This window comes from Eptatretus burgeri, chromosome 1 (genome assembly GCF_056783735.1).
Source record: "Eptatretus burgeri isolate ZD-2024b chromosome 1, Ebu_testis_v1, whole genome shotgun sequence".
NCBI lineage: Eukaryota > Metazoa > Chordata > Myxini > Myxiniformes > Myxinidae > Eptatretus > Eptatretus burgeri.
Window position 1 is genome coordinate 72,004,142 of NC_140961.1, and position 18,851 is coordinate 72,022,992.

At 42.4% G+C, this 18,851-nt stretch overlaps 3 protein-coding genes across 3 annotated transcripts; 1 reads left to right on the plus strand and 2 right to left on the minus strand.

Moving 5' to 3' along the window:
• The first annotated feature begins 792 nt into the window (after positions 1–792).
• Positions 793–18,715, plus strand: LOC147034723 (ER lumen protein-retaining receptor 2). Its single transcript, XM_085887833.1, has 5 exons — positions 793–994; positions 9,654–9,754; positions 9,862–10,020; positions 10,246–10,498; positions 17,766–18,715. The coding sequence occupies exons 1-5, from the start codon at positions 904–906 to the stop codon at positions 17,798–17,800; spliced, it is 639 nt and encodes a 212-aa protein (XP_085743959.1). The 5' UTR covers positions 793–903; the 3' UTR covers positions 17,801–18,715.
• On the minus strand, positions 1,053–1,754 carry LOC147034724 (uncharacterized; the record flags this gene model as incomplete). The annotated part of the gene is made up of 1 exon (XM_085874976.1): positions 1,053–1,754. A coding segment is annotated over one exon (702 nt), but the record flags the coding sequence as incomplete, so codon positions are not given.
• Positions 6,768–8,858, minus strand: LOC147034725 (uncharacterized; the record flags this gene model as incomplete). Its single annotated transcript, XM_085875105.1, has 5 exons — positions 6,768–7,064; positions 7,265–7,539; positions 8,124–8,227; positions 8,399–8,659; positions 8,815–8,858. Coding segments are annotated over 5 exons (981 nt in total), but the record flags the coding sequence as incomplete, so codon positions are not given.
• Positions 18,716–18,851: the final 136 nt, after the last annotated feature.

The window sequence follows — 18,851 nt, forward strand, 5'->3', positions numbered from 1 at the left end:
CGACATATTGTCTACATAATAAATAGATCAGCACGGAGATTATGTTATTTTTTTGTCAACTTCCTGTTGATCAGCATTAAAGAAATTTGCAGAATGTAAAAATTCATTTCGATTCCATGACGCCGACAGCGGCGCTTGATCCATCATGGGTTTTTAAACGCTCACTGACTGCACCGAGGGTTTCACAGGTATCCCATAATGCCGTGCGCGCCGCCATGTTGGTTGCATTCATTTCCATGGCAACGATAACTTATCTCGTTATTCTGACTTACTGCAATGGAAGTTTACGCTAATTATTTGACCTTGTTAACGTTTTATCGCTTGTTTAGCTTGCCAACCAACATGTCGCCGGCGCACCGCATCATGGGTGCTGAAATCCCGATATTTGGTTGGTGGAGGTGGAAATATGAAGAAAACCACATCATTCCATTCAGAACTGTCGTGTTTGTTTTCAGGACCACATTATTATGCACATTTAATTACAACAACGGCGACAAGGTCCCTCTGAGGGGAGGCTCATTCCTCCAAAAGGTCCCTAATTCCATATCGCCAGGAGCCCAGGACGACGATGTTAAAATACGACCAGATCCTCTTCCTGAAACATTGAACAATCGACGATGACGCCGCAAACATGTAATCAATGAAGTGTGTCTCGTGTGTGAGGCGATTAACAAAGTGAATGTGTGAAGTAATGTCCCAGGATTGGGGTCACCAGCGATAATGACGTCATTTCCCGTTCGGAGTGCCGATTGGTCCAATGTGCCAAGACGTGAACAGCTGGCTCTTCCTTCCTATCGTTCAGTCGTTCGTTCGTTCATTCATTCCTTCGTCCGTCGGCCACGTCGCCGACGCCATCTTGGGTGGTGTGTGTTTTGTGACTGGGATAAATTGTCATTGGGCGTCATGAACCTGTTTCGTCTCGCTGGGGACGTCTCGCACTTATTGGCCATAATTATTCTGCTTCTAAAGATATGGCGGACGCGGTCATGCGCTGGTGAGTGTTTTCATCGAGTGGAGTTACAACTGGTATTTGTGTGGTGGTGAAAGGGTTTCTACTCCACAGAGAAAAATGGTGGGTTTGATCTATGTGTGTGTGAGTGTGGTGTGTGAATGTGCGTGTGAGTGTGAATGTGTGAATGTATGTGTGTGTGGTGTGTGAATGTATGAGTGCGTGTGGTGTGTGAATGTATGAGTGTGTGTGGTGTGTGAATGTATGAGTGTGTGTGGTGTGTGAATGTATGTGTGAGTGTGAATGTGTGAATGTATGAGTGAGTGTGGTGTGTGAATGTATGAGTGAGTGTGGTGTGTGAATGTATGTGTGAGTGTGAATGTGTGAATGTATGAGTGAGTGTGGTATGTGAATGTATGAGTGAGTGTGGTGTGTGAATGTATGCGTGTGCGTGTGGTGTGTGAATGTATGCGTGAGTGTGGTGTGTGAATGTATGTGTGAGTGTGGTGTGTGAATGTATGAGTGAGTGTGGTGTGTGAATGTATGCGTGAGTGCAGTGTGTGAATGTATGCGTGAGTGTAGTGTGTGAATGTATGCGTGAGTGTAGTGTGTGAATGTATGAGTGAGTGTGGTGTGTGAGTGTGGTGTGTGAGTGTAGTGTGTGAATGTATGCGTGAGTGTAGTGTGTGAATGTAGTGTGTGAATGTATGCGTGAGTGTGGTGTGTGAATGTGTGTGTGTGGTGTGTGAATGTATGCGTGTGGTATGTGAATGTATGTGTGAGTGTGAATGTGTGAATGTATGAGTGAGTGTGGTATGTGAATGTATGAGTGAGTGTGGTGTGTGAATGTATGCGTGTGCGTGTGGTGTGTGAATGTATGCGTGAGTGTGGTGTGTGAATGTATGAGTGAGTGTGGTGTGTGAATGTATGCGTGAGTGTGGTGTGTGAATGTATGCGTGAGTGTGGTGTGTGAATGTATGCGTGAGTGTGGTGTGTGAATGTATGCGTAAGTGTGGTGTGTGAATTTATGCGTGAGTGTGGTGTGTGCATGTATGCGTGAGTGTGGTGTGTGAAGGTATGCGTGGGTGTGGTGTGTGAATGTATGAGTGAGTGTGGTATGTGAATGTATGAGTGAGTGTGGTGTGTGAATGTTTGTGTGAATGTGTGTGAGTGTGGTGTGTGAATGTGTGTGTGAGTGTGGTGTGTGAATGTATGTGTGAGTGTGGTGTGTGAATGTATGTGTGAGTGTGAATGTGTGAATGTATGAGTGAGTGTGGTGTGTGAATGTATGCGTGAGTGTGGTGTGTGAATGTATGCGTGAGTGTAGTGTGTGAATGTATGAGTGAGTGTGGTGTGTGAGTGTGGTGTGTGAGTGTAGTGTGTGAATGTATGCGTGAGTGTAGTGTGTGAATGTAGTGTGTGAATGTATGCGTGAGTGTGGTGTGTGAATGTGTGTGTGTGGTGTGTGAATGTATGCGTGTGGTATGTGAATGTATGTGTGAGTGTGAATGTGTGAATGTATGAGTGAGTGTGGTATGTGAATGTATGAGTGAGTGTGGTGTGTGAATGTATGCGTGTGCGTGTGGTGTGTGAATGTATGCGTGAGTGTGGTGTGTGAATGTATGAGTGAGTGTGGTGTGTGAATGTATGCGTGAGTGTGGTGTGTGAATGTATGCGTGAGTGTGGTGTGTGAATGTATGCGTGAGTGTGGTGTGTGAATGTATGCGTAAGTGTGGTGTGTGAATGTATGCGTGAGTGTGGTGTGTGAATGTATGCGTGAGTGTGGTGTGTGAATGTATGCGTGAGTGTGGTGTGTGAATGTATGAGTGAGTGTGGTATGTGAATGTATGAGTGAGTGTGGTGTGTGAATGTTTGTGTGAATGTGTGTGAGTGTGGTGTGTGAATGTGTGGGTGAGTGTGGTGTGTGAATGTATGTGTGAGTGAGATGTGTGAATGTATGTGTGAGTGTGAATGTGTGAATGTATGAGTGAGTGTGGTGTGTGAATGTATGCGTGAGTGTGGTGTGTGAATGTTTATGTTTGTGTGTGTGTGAGTGTGGTGTGTGAATGTGAATGTGTGTGTGAGTGTGGGGTGTGAATGTATGTGTGAATGTATGAGTGAGTGTGGTATGTGAATGTATGAGTGAGTGTGGTATGTGAATGTATGAGTGAGTGTGGTATGTGAATGTATGAGTGAGTGTGGTATGTGAATGTATGAGTGAGTGTGGTATGTGAATGTATGAGTGAGTGTGGTGTGTGAATGTATGAGTGAGTGTGGTGTGTGAATGTATGTATGTGTGAGTGTGGTGTGTGAATGTGTGAATGTATGAGTGAGTGTGGTGTGTGAATGTATGAGTGAGTGTGGTGTGTGAATGTATGAGTGAGTGTGGTGTGTGAATGTTTGAGTGAGTGTGGTGTGTGAATGTATGAGTGAGTGTGGTGTGTGAATGTTTGAGTGAGTGTGGTGTGTGAATGTGAGTGTGGTGTGTGAATATGTGTGTGTGTGGTGTGTGAATGTGAGTGGTGTGTGGTGTGTGAATGTATGAGTGAATGTATGAGTGAGTGTGGTGTGTGAATGTATGAGTGAATGTATATGTGTGAATGTATGAGTGAGTGTGGTGTGTGAATGTATGTGTGAATGTATGAGTGAGTGTGGTGTGTGAATGTATGAGTGACTGTGGTGTGTGAATGTATGAGAGGGTGGTGTGTGAATGTATGAGTGAGTGTGGTGTGTGAATGTTTGAGTGAGTGTGGTGTGTGAATGTTTGAGTGAGTGTGGTGTGTGAATGTGTGTGTGAATGTGTGTGTGAATGTGAGTGTGGTGTGTGAATGTGTGTGAGTGTGGTGTGTGAATGTATGAGGGAGTGTGTGAATGTATGAGTGAGTGTGGTATGTGAATGGATGGGTGGGAGTGTGGTGTGTGATTGTATGAGTGATTGTATGAGTGAGTGTGGTGGGGGAATGGGTGAGCGAGCGTGGTGTGTGAATGTATGAGTGAGTGTGGTGTGTGAATGTATGAGTGAGTGTGGTGTGTGAATGTATGAGTGAGTGTGGTGTGTGAATGTATGAGTGAGTGTGGTGTGTGAATGTTTGAGTGAGTGTGGTATGTGAATGTGTGTGAGTGTGGTGTGTGAATGTGTGTGGTGTGTGAATGTGTGTGTGTGAGGGAGTGTGTGAATGAGTGAGTGTGGTGTGTGAATGTATGTGTGAATGTATGAGTGAGTGTGGTGTGTGAATGTATGAGTGAATGTATGAGTGAGTGTGGTGTGTGAATGTATGAGTGAATGTATGAGTGAGTGTGGTGTGTGAATGTATGAGTGAATGTATATGTGTGAGTGTGGTGTGTGAATGTATGAGTGAGTGTGGTGTGTGAATGTATGTGTGAATGTATGAGTGTGGTGTGTGAGTGTGGTGTGTGAATGTATGAGTGAGTGTGGTGTGTGAATGTATGCGTGAACGTATGAGTGAGTGTGGAGAGTGAATGAATGTGTGGTCTGTGAATGTATGAGTGAATGTATGAGTGAGTGTGGTGTGTGAATGTTTGAGTGAGTGTGGTGTGTGAATGTTTGAGTGAGTGTGGTGTGTGAATGTATGAGTGAGTGTGGTGTGTGAATGTATGAGTGAGTGTGGTGTGTGAATGTATGAGTGAGTGTGGTGTGTGAATGTATGCGTGAGTGTGGTGTGTGAATGTATGCGTGAGTGTAGTGTGTGAATGTATGCGTGAGTGTAGTGTGTGAATGTATGAGTGAGTGTGGTGTGTGAATGTATGCGTGAGTGTGGTGTGTGAGTGTAGTGTGTGAATGTATGCGTGAGTGTAGTGTGTGAATGTAGTGTGTGAATGTATGCGTGAGTGTGGTGTGTGAATGTGTGTGTGTGTGGTGTGTGAATGTATGCGTGTGGTATGTGAATGTATGTGTGAGTGTGAATGTGTGAATGTATGAGTGAGTGTGGCATGTGAATCTATGAGTGAGTGTGGTGTCTGAATGTATGCGTGTGCGTGTGGTGTGTGAATGTATGCGTGAGTGTGGTGTGTGAATGTATGTGTGAGTGTGGTGTGTGAATGTATGAGTGAGTGTGGTGTGTGAATGTATGCGTGAGTGCAGTGTGTGAATGTATGCGTGAGTGTAGTGTGTGAATGTATGCGTGAGTGTAGTGTGTGAATGTATGAGTGAGTGTGGTGTGTGAATGTATGTGTGAGTGTGGTGTGTGAGTGTAGTGTGTGAATGTATGCGTGAGTGTAGTGTGTGAATGTATGCGTGAGTGTGGTGTGTGAATGTGTGTGTGTGGTGTGTGAATGTATGCGTGTGGTATGTGAATGTATGTGTGAGTGTGAATGTGTGAATGTATGAGTGAGTGTGGTATGTGAATGTATGAGTGAGTGTGGTGTGTGAATGTATGCGTGTGCGTGTGGTGTGTGAATGTATGCGTGAGTGTGGTGTGTGAATGTATGAGTGAGTGTGGTGTGTGAATGTATGCGTGAGTGTGGTGTGTGAATGTATGCGTGAGTGTGGTGTGTGAATGTATGCGTGAGTGTGGTGTGCGCATGTATGCGTGAGTGTGGTGTGTGAATGTATGCGTGAGTGTGGTGTGTGAATGTATGCGTGAGTGTGGTGTGTGAATGTATGAGTGAGTGTGGTGTGTGAATGTATGAGTGAGTGTGGTGTGTGAATGTATGAGTGAGTGTGGTGTGTGAATGTTTGTGTGAATGTGTGTGAGTGTGGTGTGTGAATGTGTGTGTGAGTGTGGTGTGTGAATGTATGTGTGAGTGTGGTGTGTGAATGTATGTGTGAGTGAGTGTGGTGTGTGAATGTATGCGTGAGTGTGGTGTGTGAATGTTTATGTTTGTGTGTGTGTGAGTGTGGTGTGTGAATGTGAATGTGTGTGTGAGTGTGGGGTGTGAATGTATGTGTGAATGTATGAGTGAGTGTGGTATGTGAATGTATGAGTGAGTGTGGTGTGTGAATGTATGAGTGAGTGTGGTGTGTGAATGTATGAGTGAGTGTGCTGTGAGAATGTATGTATGTGAGAGTGTGGTGTGCGAATGTGTGAATGTATGAGTGAGTGTGGTGTGTGAATGTATGAGTGAGTGGGGTGTGTGAATGTATGAGTGAGTGTGGTATGTGAATGTATGAGTGAGTGTGGTGTGTGAGTGTATGAGTGAGTGTGGTGTGTGAATGTGAGTGTGGTGTGTGAATATGTGTGTGTGTGGTGTGTGAATGTGTGTGGTGTGTGAATGTATGAGTGAATGTATGAGTGAGTGTGGTGTGTGAATGTATGTGTGAATGTATGAGTGAGTGTGGTGTGTGAATGTATGTGTGAATGTATGAGTGAGTGTGGTGTGTGAATGTATGAGTGAGTGTGGTGTGTGAATGTATGAGAGTGTGGTGTGTGAATGTATGAGTGAGTGTGGTGTGTGAATGTTTGAGTGTGTGGTGTGTGAATGTGTGTGTGAATGTGAGTGTGGTGTGTGAATGTATGAGGGAGTGTGTGAATGTATGTGTGCGAATGTATGAGTGAATGTATGAGTGAGTGTGGTATGTGAATGTATGTGTGTGTGTGGTGTGTGAATGTATGAGTGAATGTGTGAGTGAGTGTGGTGTGTGAATGTATGAGTGAGTGTGGTGTGTGAATGTATGAGTGAGTGTGGTGTGTGAATGTTTGAGTGAGTGTGGTATGTGAATGTGTGTGAGTGTGGTGTGTGAATGTGTGTGGTGTGTGAATGTGTGTGTGTGTGGTGTGTGGTGTGTGAATGTGTGTGTGTGAGGGAGTGTGTGAATGAGTGAGTGTGGTGTGTGAATGTATGTGTGAATGTATGAGTGAGTGTGGTGTGAATGTATGAGTGAATGTATGAGTGAGTGTGGTGTGTGAATGTATGAGTGAATGTATGAGTGAGTGTGGTGTGTGAATGTATGAGTGAATGTATATGTGTGAGTGTGGTGTGTGAATGTATGAGTGAGTGTGGTGTGTGAATGTATGTGTGAATGTATGAGTGTGGTGGGTGAGTGTGGTGTGTGAATGTATGAGTGAGTGTGGTGTGTGAATGTATGTGTGAATGTATGAGTGAGTGTGGTGTGTGAATGTATGTGTGGTCTGTGAATGTATGAGTGAATGTATGAGTGAGTGTGGTGTGTGATTGTATGAGTGAGTGTGGTGTGTGAATGTACGAGTGAGTGTGGTGTGTGAATGTTTGAGTGAGTGTGGTGTGTGAATGTTTGAGTGAGTGTGGTTTGTGAATGTTTGAGTGAGTGTGGTGTGTGAATGTGTGTGTGAGTGTGGTGTGTGGTGTGTGAATGTGTGTGTGAGGGAGTGTGTGAATGTATGAGTGAGTGTGGTGTGTGAATGTATGAGTGAATGTATGAGTGAGTGTGGCGTGTGAATGTATGAGTGAATGTATGTATGAGTGAGTGTGGTGTGTGAATGTATGAGTGAATGTATGTATGAGTGAATGTATGTGTGTGAATGTATGTGTGTGAATGTATGAGTGAGTGTGGTGTGTGAATGTATGAGTGAGTGTGGTGTGTGAATGTATGAGTGAATGTATGTGTGTGAATGTATGAGTGAATGTATATGTGTGAATGTATGAGTGAATGTATGAGTGAGTGTGGTGTGTGAATGTATGAGTGAGTGTGGTGTGTGAATGTATGAGTGAGTGTGGTGTGTGAATGTATGAGTGAATGTATATGTGTGAATGTATGAGTGAGTGTGGTGTGTGAATGTATGAGTGAGTGTGGTGTGTGAATGTATGTGTGAATGAATGAGGGAGTGTGAATGTATGAGGGAGTGTGTGTGGAGTGTGAATGTATGAGGGAGTGTGTGTGGAGTGTGAATGTATGAGGGAGTGTGTGTGGAGTGTGAATGTATGAGGGAGTGTGTGTGAGTGTGGAGTGTGAATGTATGAGGGAGTGTGTGTGAGTGTGGTGTGTGAATGTATGAGGGAGTGTGTGTGGAGTGTGAATGTATGAGGGAGTGTGTGAGTGTGGTGTGTGAATGTATGAGGGAGTGTGTGTGAGTGTGGTGTGTGAATATGTGAGTGTGTGAATGTGTGTGTGTGAATGTGTGTGTGGTGTGTGAATGTATGTGTGAATGTATGAGTGAGTGTGGTGTGTGAATGTATGAGTGAGTGTGGTGTGTGAATGTATGAGTGAATGTGGTGTGTGAATGTATGAGTGAATGTGGTGTGTGAATGTATGAGTGAGTGTGGTGTGTGAATGTATGAGTGAATGTATATGTGTGAATGTATGAGTGAATGTATGAGTGAGTGTGGTGTGTGAATGTATGAGTGAGTGTGGTGTGTGAATGTATGAGTGAGTGTGGTGTGTGAATGTATGAGTGTGGTGTGTGAATGTGGTGTGTGAATGTATTTGTGTGAGTGTGGTGTGTGAATGTATGAGTGAGTGTGGTGTGTGAATGTATGAGTGAATGTATGAGTGAGTGTGGTGTGTGAATGTATGAGTGAATGTATGAGTGAGTGTGGTGTGTGAATGTATGTGTGAATGTATGAGTGAGTGTGGTGTGTGAATGTATGTGTGAATGTATGAGGGAGTGTGTGTGAATGTATGAGGGAGTGTGTGTGGAGTGTGAATGTATGAGGGAGTGTGTGTGGAGTGTGAATGTATGAGGGAGTGTGTGTGGAGTGTGAATGTATGAGGGAGTGTGTGTGGAGTGTGGTGTGTGAATATGTGAGTGTGTGAATGTGTGTGTGAATGTGTGTGTGGTGTGTGAATGTCTGAGTGAGTGTGGTGTCTGAATGTATGAGTGAGTGTGGTGTGTGATGTGTGTGTGTGTGAATGTATGAGTGAGAGTGTGTTGTGTGTGTGTGAATGTATTGGTGAGAGTGTGTTGTGTGTGGTTTGTTTGACAATGGATGTGTGTGTGTATGTGTGTGTGTGTGTGTGTGTGTGTGTTTGTGTATGAGTGAGAGTGTGTTGTGTGTTTGTTGTGTGTGGTGTGTGAGAATGTATGAGTGAGAGTGTGTTGTGTGTGGTGTGTTTGACAATGGATGAGTGAGAGAGAGAGAGAGAGTGTGTGTGTGTGTGTGTGTGTGTGTGTGTGTGTGTGTGTGTGAATGTGAGTGAGTGTGCCAGTCTGTGTGTGTGTGAGCGAGTTGTGCGTGGTGTGTTTGACTATGGATGAGTCTGTGTGTGTGTTGCGTGTGGTGTGTTTGACAATGGGTGTGTGTGTGTGTGTGTGTGTGTGTGTGTGTGTGTGTGTGTGTGTGTGTGTTGTTTACCTGGAATTATGGGGGTGTCGGGAGGTTATAGATACTCAGAAGTCGTTATTAAAGATGGTGTTCAGCTGGATCACCCTTGAGGCACTGGACTGACTTATTGGGTGACACTTCAACATTGACTCTAATAAAACACGTGATGATATTGCATTGCAGTAAACCAAATGGTTTTCCATCAGTGTGGTCTGTGTAAAAACATCAGTGTGGTCTTTCTTTGGGTTTTGTAGTTGTTGTTTTTTTAAGTTATTGAAGTTTGTCATCATTTGTTTGAGATTAATTTATTTTGTACAGTGCCTGTGCTGAATATTTCGCAGTATTAACCTGGGGGAGGAAGGGGGACAATGATGACGTGTGTGTGTGTGTGTGTGTGTGTGTGTGTGTGTGTGTGTGTGTGTGTGTGTGTGTGTGTGTGTGTGTGTGTGTGTGTGTGTGTGTGTGTGTGTGAGTACTGATTGATCTTCCTGTGTATATGTTGCAGGAATATCTGGCAAAAGCCAAATTCTGTTTGCCTTGGTGTTCACAACTCGCTACTTGGACCTGCTAACGACCTTCATCTCATTTTACAACACGACAATGAAGGTGAAATGTTCGAGAGGAATGCGTGCACGTCCATGTGTGGGGTTCAGTTGTTTGCTTCAATTAAAAAAAAAAAAATTAAAATGACATGTGTCTGTCGTTGCTCTCAGGTGATCTACATTGGCTGTTCGTATGCCACAGTTTGGATGATCTACGCAAAATTCAAGGCAACATATGACAGTAACCATGACACATTCCGCATGGAGTTTCTTGTCATCCCGATTGCAGCGTTGTCACTTCTTGTTAACCATGATTTCGCTCCTTTGGAGGTGAGCAGCACTTTTACCCTTTTTATTTTCTTATTTGAGGTCTTTGATTACTTGTGAAAATGCATTATCTTTGAGTTTTGCATACTTTAAGCCACTAAGCAAAACTATGTTTTGCAGGTGTGATCCTACAGGTGTGACTTGGTAAATTTATCCCAGAAAACACTAGTGGGTATTTGAATCTCTTATATTATTGGCCATTTATGATTGCCCTTTCTGTGTCTGTAGATCTTGTGGACTTTTTCCATCTACTTGGAGTCTGTGGCAATTCTGCCACAGCTGTTCATGGTGAGCAAGACTGGTGAGGCTGAAACGATCACAAGTCATTACCTTTTCGCCCTGGGTCTTTACCGGGCGCTGTATCTCATGAATTGGATATGGCGTTTCTTTGCCGAAGGCTTCTTCGACCTCATTGCCATCGTTGCTGGCTTAGTACAGACAATCCTGTACTGTGACTTCTTTTATTTGTACATCACCAAAGGTGAGATGCCCTTCGTGTGGAAACTGCCTTAACTGGATTTTTTTGCCATTTAATGAATCATTTGTTTTTGCATACGAGTGTTGATAACTTGCTTGTTTGAATCCCGACTGAGCTATTAACTCTCATTCTGGTGTTTCACAGGCAGGGTGATTCATCAATGTGTGTACCATCCCTCAGATTGACGTTACACTGGGTGTCCCATCTGGCGGCATTAGTTGGTGGCTGTTAAAGATCCCACAGTGTCCTTCGTAAAGAGTAGGCGAGCTATCGCCGGCACCCTGAACAAGTTCCAAATTCCGACCCCAACCTTCATCAAACGTCAGGCTTGGCCAGCCAGTTCATGAAAGACTTGGGCCAAGCTTTCCCAGGTGAACCCCACAAGAACGTGGGAATAATTGTGGCGATTAAAGAAGCAGAAGAAAAATTATTGTTGAGAACTTGTTTCATTGGATTAAAATCAATAAATGTATCTTGTTTAGTTTTGAACAGCTTTGCTTTGGGCCACCAAATTTCCTGAATGGGTGCTAGTGCTGTATTCTCTGAACAATCGAATGTACGATGCTCAAAATAAGTTTGTATTTGACGAGAATTTTGTATAACTTACCTTTGACAAGGTTGAACATGTTATCAAATAATGGACAACCACCCCCTCACCACCCCAACACGTGTTTAATTACTGGGCCTCCTTAGTCCTGTTGCCTGTGCAGGATTGTTTTATTTGCATTGCATGTTCTCAAGCATCTGTGTGAATGCTTGAGTACATGCAGATCTACTTTAATTTAGAGCGTTCATTCTCAGATCTACTGTAATCCATATACCGCTACAAGACACTCCATTGTTAAATGCTCACTTTTGTGAGCCATTGCTTTTGGGAATACAATTTCCAACTAGAACGGCACTCGGTAGAGCACATACCTCTGCCAGCCTGAACAGTTCACATTTTGTATCCCACTGATTATCTGGATCCGGTTCTTCACCAAAATCATATCGATTCGGCCTTGTCACACACCCAACCTGTCCACCAAATTACCAAATTTCATCTGAATCCGTCCACAACATTTTGAAATATCGTGCTATATATAATTTTTGGCCCCATCTCTCAGTGGTGAAGAATCGCTGAAAAATATATATATTCTTGTATCCGGATCTGGATCTTCACCAAAATCTAATCAATTTGTCCTTGCCACACACACCAAACATGTCCACGAAGTTCTGTCTGAATCCATCCATAACCCTTTGAGATATCCTGCTCAGACAGGCAGATATAGAATTGCATTTATTTATTTTATTGATATGTTTGAATGCATGTATGACAGTGGGACGCGGCATGGACACGAACACCGACACAAATGGCGTACCGGGAAAGGATGAAACGGGACTATCCCATAATATACAAGACACCTGGTCAGCTTGCGACGATGGGACAAAGTATTTGTCAGCAGTGACTGAGTATGTCCGTATCGTACCATGCCGTGTTTCTGCTGGAGTAATATAACTGATTTATTAATTTATACAAAATCCCTTATAAACTGTCAATTGGATGGAAAAAAACAAAACCTACCAATCTGCAGTGAACATTTGACTGTCGTTTTTCATCTTCACGAACACTTCCATTGTCGCCATGTTTGTCTGAATCGCTCGCATAAGGCTCGAAATGGTATCATTATCGGAATCCGAGCTGAAAATACACTTTCTCTATGTAGGCCGCTATTTGGATCAAGGTTGGTTCAAAGTATGACGTCACTGGCGAAAATAGAAAATCGACACACGAGGGCTTTTTTCGACACTTTGTGATTGGCAAAAATATTTCAAATTTTTTTTTCCCTTCATATTAGACCATGATTAATGATTTTCGTTGGTTTTCAGAAGAAAAAAAAAATTGCATTTGGGTTCCCCTTTAAGATTATCAGAATTCACTGACCTGATCAGCTGATTGGCAGGACAAATGAAACCAGTCAAATGCATTTATGACCTGCAAAGGTACAAATCAAAATGTAAAAAGCTACTTCCATGTAGTGCTTTGTTTTAACTGTACACTGTACAGGTTTAAGGGCGAGCACCATTGCAAGAGGGATTCCTTTGGAATAATTGCATACTAACTAGCAGAGTACCTGCACTACGGGTGATCTTGTCCAAGCATGCAACACGTTCTTCTGATGCATGCCTTTATTTGGGCGGTGTAAAGGTAACACAGTAAACTCTCTATAGGCAAAAACAGTTTTTTTTTGTTTTTTTTTAAACCCGGCTCACATGCATGAAGCAAAAATATACCTACTGCTTATAAATCAAAACACCTCACTGCACTGGAAAAGATGGGGACAGCAATACTATCCTGTAAATGGTGGAGACTTGTAATATTGATTGACCCCCACCTGGAAGTGGCGTTACACGACACACATTTACATGGAGCATTTGCGTCTCCCCTCCCTCACCCCTCCGAGACCACTGGCAAAGATAAAAACACCTCTATACATTAATTGGGGTCATGCTGATCTTCTTTAGCAAGTCTGGATGTAATTGGGTCAGAACTGGAGGAGGAGGAGGAGGAGTAGCGCAACAAACAAACCCACAAACACCGGTCCGTGAATTATTTGTGAGGATTACGAACTATGCAGATTATTTTTCCAAATGAACTTTTATATTCATAACTGAAGAGATCAAACTAAACACTATTATAGTTGCAGGATGTTACATGTCAGGAATACCTGCAAAAAAAACACGTGAAAATCAAAATTCACTGGTTGTAAAAGTATTCAGCTCCTTAGGTCATTACGTGGTGGAAGCACTTTTGCAGCAATAACTGCTATGAGTGTTTCTGGGTAGGTTTCTACCAGCTTTGTACAGTGAGATAGTGAAATATTTGCCCATTCTTCACGTGAAAATTGCTCTAGTTCTGCCAAGTTTGATGGGGATCCTCGATGGACTGCAATCTTCAAGTCTCGCCATAAATGTTAAATTGGGTTCAAGTCAGGACTTTGACTGAGCCACTCAAGAACATTTATTTAATTATTATTCAGCCACTCCAGTGTGACTTTAGCTTCGTGCTTAGGATCACTGTCCTGCTGAATCTGTGAATATCCTACCCAGGTTCAGATTCATGGCTGACTCAAGCAGGTTTTCATCAAGGATTTTCCTCTATGTTGCACCATCCATTGTCCTTTCCATCATAACAAGCTTGCCAATCTCTGCTGATGAAAAGCGTTCCCATAACATGATGCTGCCACTACCATGCTTGGTAGTAAGGATGGTGTTGACTGGGTGATGTGCAGTGTGAGGCTTGCACCTGATATAACATTTTGAATTTAGTCCAAAAAGTTCAATTTTTGTCTCGTCTGACCACAAAACTTTTCTCCACATGTCTGCAGTATCATTAACATGCTTTTTTGCAAACTCCATTCAAGCTTTTAGATACGTATTTTTGCAGTCATGGCTTCTTTCTTGCCACCTGTCCATCGAGGCCAGTTTTGTGAAGGGAACGGGCTATTGTTGATTGATGATCACTGACCCCCATCTCGGACAAAGAGCCTTGCAGATCTTTCAGTCATTGTTGGACTTACAGTGACATCCTGAACCAGTTTCCTGCTGAGTTTGGATCGGTGACCTGATCTGGGTGGAGTCTAGGTGGTATGACACGTCTTCCACTTCTTAATGATGGATTTCACCGTACTTATGAAGGGATAATGAGTGATTTTGAAATCTTCTTATAACCCTCTCCTGAACGGTGCTTCTCCCTCACTTTATGTCTGACTTCTTTGGAAAGCTCCTTGGTCTTCATGTTTGCCTTGTTGGTTGACCAAGTGAGTTGCACCTTAAAACTCCTTTGATGAGTGGGGGAGCTTAACTTGTAAGTGAAACCACTGATTACATACAGGTGAAACCTATTGCACTTACTTTGATGTTAAACCTGTGCTTTCAAACAAATAATTTGCTCCTGAAGTGATTTAGGTTTAATTAAGCACAAGATTTGAATACTTATGCAACTGAGAATCATCTGATTTTTCTCTGTTAATCTGACTTATTCACATTTTATCTGCAGTTTTTTGCTTTCTCACTTTGGAATAGTTTATGAAGATTCTATATATTAAGTTTGATTTTAAAGCATCATGAAGTGAAATCAAATGAGGTGGCATCAAATGTGAAAACTTTGGAGGGAGTGAATACTTTTGCAGGCCACTGTATGCAAAATGGCCAAAAAATTTCAGTGATCACTTGCATCACTTCCAGGTCACTAGGTGCTGACAAAACTCCAATACATTCCTGCCCATTGGTTTGAGGGTAGTCTTGGGTCACAGATCAGGTCGAAGTTCAACTGAAGTCAAAGAAAAGCTTTTTTATATTTTTTTGTTATTTGTTACGAGCAGGGATATCATCCTTTTAAGTCTGGAGTTGCTCGGGAGAAAAATTGAGAGGGGGGAGGGTGGTGTGTTGGAGAGTTTGAGGGCCTGGTGGGTAAAAGAATTGGAGGACCCAGGGATGGCAGGAGAGCTGGTGGCGTGGGGGGGGGGCAGGAGAGCTGGTGGGCTGGGGGTGGGGGGTGCAGGAGAACCACCTGGGTGGGATGGCAGGAGAAGCACCAATGTAGGGGTGGGGGAAGTGGCTCGGCCTGGGAGGGTGGCACGGTTGGACCAGATCAACAACCTTTGAAACCCACACTCCACAATCCTGAGGGGTGGTGAACAGGGCTCAGAGCCTTTCCACCCGAACACAAACACCCCAGCAGTTTGCAGTCAAAATTAATTGCCCATACAATTGTTCAATACATAAAGGAAACTCTTGAAAAGAACATAACTACAAAGTAACGTAACTAATCTGAACTTTTGATAAGTCCAGCCATTATTACTATAATTCCCTCAATATAATTTATGCATCATAACCTCAAATCGTTTGCGCTATGAACACAAACAAACATTAATAACCATGTTGTACAGTTTCACTAGCTGCACAGCACTGTACTCGTATTCGCTCGACCCACTTGTTAAAACGTTTCCCCATATTTACTTTTGTTAAGTTAAGAGTAGTTATGTATCAAGATAGCAAATTATTATGCATAAATTATACTAAGGGAATTGTAATAACAATAACTAAAGTTACGGGAAGCTTGGATTAGGGTTCGGCAGGACGAAATGACCTGAGGCTTAATGTAATATGCCAGTTCAAACCAATGAGAGCTGGATATGTCGAGGGCACGCCCGCAAACTGGCAAAACATAATTTCATTGAGTGATAAGCAGCATTATTAATGGTCATAAAAAACCCAAGTAGCCCATGTTCAACAGGAGGTCGAACTTGGTCCATGTGTTAAGTTTGGTGGCAATTGGCCCAGTAGGTTTGACGTGATTGGTGTCTGTCTCGGTGTCTGTCTCTCTCTCCTCTCCTCCTCTCCTCTCTCTCGTATGACAGAGCGGGGTTTGGTTCAGTATTTTTTTGCAAATACCGTGCCCTCCATAAATATTGGAACAGTGAAGTCAAATTTGTTGTTATTGCTATATACTCAAGAAATTTGGATTTAAGATAAAAAGAGGAATATGAGGCAAGAGTACAGAATGTCAGCTTTTATTTCTTGGTATTTCTATGCATATATGTTTCACCATTGTAGATCAATAGCATTTTTTACGTTCAGTCCCCCTCCCCATTTTCATTAAGTATAATAAGTATTGGAACAAATGACTGACAGGTGTTTATCATTGTTCAGGTGTTTCTTATTGCATTGATTGTTCACACTTACTGTAAAAGAGCAGTGAATGTCTCATCCTGGTTTTAGCCTTTGCTTTTGTGTTGAGTCCTCCTTTGGAGTCGGTAGGCTAAACCAACATGAAGACCAGAGAACTGTCTATGAAAGAAAAGCAAGCAGTTTGGAAGCTGAAAGAACAGAAGAATTCACTTAGAACCATAGCACAAAAATTTGGCATCGCGAATACAACAATTTGGAGTATCTTGAAAAAGAAAGAAGCCGCTATTGCACTAAGCAACAGACAACGTCCAGGTCGGCCAAGGAAAACAACTGCAGTTGATTACACAAAAATCAGATGTGAAGAAAAACCCTAAAACAACTGTCAGTGACATCACCAACAACCTCCAAAGTGTTGGGGTGAAACTATCACGATGTACCTTTCACAGAAGACTTCGACAGTAGAATTTCAAAGGCTACATCACAAGATGAAAACCTCAAATCAGCACCAAAATAGAAAGGCCCAATTAGAATTTACCAAGAAGTACAGAGGTGAGCCAGTAGTGTTATGGACAAAGGAGAACAAGATAAACCGTTAGCAAAACGATGGAAAGGCAAAAGTGTGAAGAAAGGAAGGAACTGCATATGATCCACAGCATACGACCTCATCTGTGAAGCATGGTGGATGTAGTTTCATGGCTTTGGCTTGCATGGCTGCCTCTGGAACTGGCTCACTCATCTGTATTGATGATGTTACTAATGATGGCAGCAACAGAATGAATTTGGAAGTGCACTTTTGTCTGCCTATGTACAAGAAAATACCTTGAAACTCATTGGGTGGCGCTTCACCATGCAGCAAGACAATGACTCAAAACACATTGCCAACGCAACTGAGGAGTTCATCAGGGGAAGAAAGTGGAAGGTTTTAGACTGGTCAAGTCAATCTCCTAATTTAAATCAAATGGAGTATGCATTTCACTTGCTGAAGAGGAGACCAAGTCAGAAACCCCCCAAAACAAACAACTGAAAATGGCTGCAGTAAAGGTTTGACAAAGCATCTCAAAGGAAGATACCAAGAGTGTGGTGATATCAGTGGGTTACAGGCCCGATACAGTTATTGCATGCAACGGATAAGCAACCAAGTGTTAACTATTATACTACTTTAATTTACTTTAAGTTAATCTGTTCCAATACTTATGTTTACCTAAAATGGGGGAACTGAACATAAAAAGTGCTGTTGATCTACAATGGTAAAACATGTATGCCCAGAAATACCAAGAAATAAATCTGACCTTTTGTACTCTTGCCTCGTAGTCATCTTTTGATCTCAAAACCAAATTTCTTGAGTATATAGCAATAATAACAAATTTGACTTCACTGTTCCAATACTTATGGAGGGCACTGTATGTGCAGACTGTGCAATGGATTCTTGATGGCACACATTGTTGTGTTTCTCATCCCGTTTGCTTTGTTGAGCATGTTGCAAAGCTTCTGTTTGTGTTTCAAAAACTGCCATGGACAATTTGAACATTCAGGGCAAACAGAACAATGCAACTAACGTGGTTTGATTTTTACTCCTATGCCGTGTGTTTGTATGCAGTGTTAAAAGGAAAAAAGCTGAGTCTACCTGCGTAAGGTGCCTGCCCTCTAACCATACAATGGCTGTCCTTCCCCAAGACTCGGCAAATGGTCCATTTGCATTTCTTTCGAGAGGAAAGTGTAAGAGGGTGATGAGTACACGACAGGACAAGGGCGGTTAGTTACTTAGAGATATAGTGGAGATGGGGAGGGTGGATAACCTGGCTGTTGAAGCTTGTACATTTTTTGATAGCAAATATTCCTTCCCCCTCCTGTTTTTTTTTTTTGTTTGTTTGTTTGTTTTGGTTTTTCTTTTTTGTTTCCTTCTTTAAAAAAAAAAAAGATAAAAAAGTTAAACCTGTGCATAAGTAAATTTGAAATGTTCATTTATGCATTGCAGTATGTCTTTGTATCATGTTGATGTGAATTGGGGAGTATTTTGCGAATATGAATGGGTCCTTACCTCTGCGATTGTTTTCTACTATAAACTGCTGATTTCCTGTCTGTCTACAATGCACTGCTGTTGTACTGTATCTGCATCTCAGAGGCATGGAATAAATGCAATACAAAGTCTTGCAGGTTTAGTTGGCAAGGCCATCAAAAATGATTGCATCTGGTTCCTGAGCAACTCACAGTAAGCCAGATGATTGATGCATATATTACTGTTATTTGGGCAGGATTAACAGTAATGTTTAAATTACCAAAACGACTCCATCCCAAGGAAGCATAATCGTACTTTGACACTGGCATCAGACCTTCACCAATCTGCAAATTCAAGTGGGTTTGAAAATCCTGATGATGCTGAGTGACGAGAGATTTTTGCAGTGAATGTTGTACTACTGTATGTACCAAATGGATTGACACGACTACAGCCATCTGTTTTGCCCTCTTGGTTTGCAGATGTTTGAGCTTCGGTCCATTTTTCTGTAACAACAGTTGGTCACTGAATAAAATACAATTTGTGTTTTTTGATATTGCTCTTTCATTTCATATTGAAATGTCAGTGTTTTATTTGATTTGATTTTTTTTTTTCACTGTGGTGAGTATATGTGGCATCATAGTTATGACCTTTCAATAATAGTGAGAAGCACTGCATTATTCAACAGTT

What these genes read in the sequence shown, in the direction of transcription:
- LOC147034723 (XM_085887833.1), top strand. Translation starts at nt 904, where the DNA reads ATGAACCTGTTTCGTCTCGCTGGGGACGTCTCGCACTTATTGGCCATA. An exon ending in ATGATTTCGCTCCTTTGGAG is followed by an intron (nt 10,021 to 10,245) that starts GTGAGCAGCACT and finishes CTGTGTCTGTAG; the next exon opens with ATCTTGTGGACTTTTTCCAT. An exon ending in TTATTTGTACATCACCAAAG is followed by an intron (nt 10,499 to 17,765) that starts GTGAGATGCCCT and finishes GTTTGTATGCAG; the next exon opens with TGTTAAAAGGAAAAAAGCTG.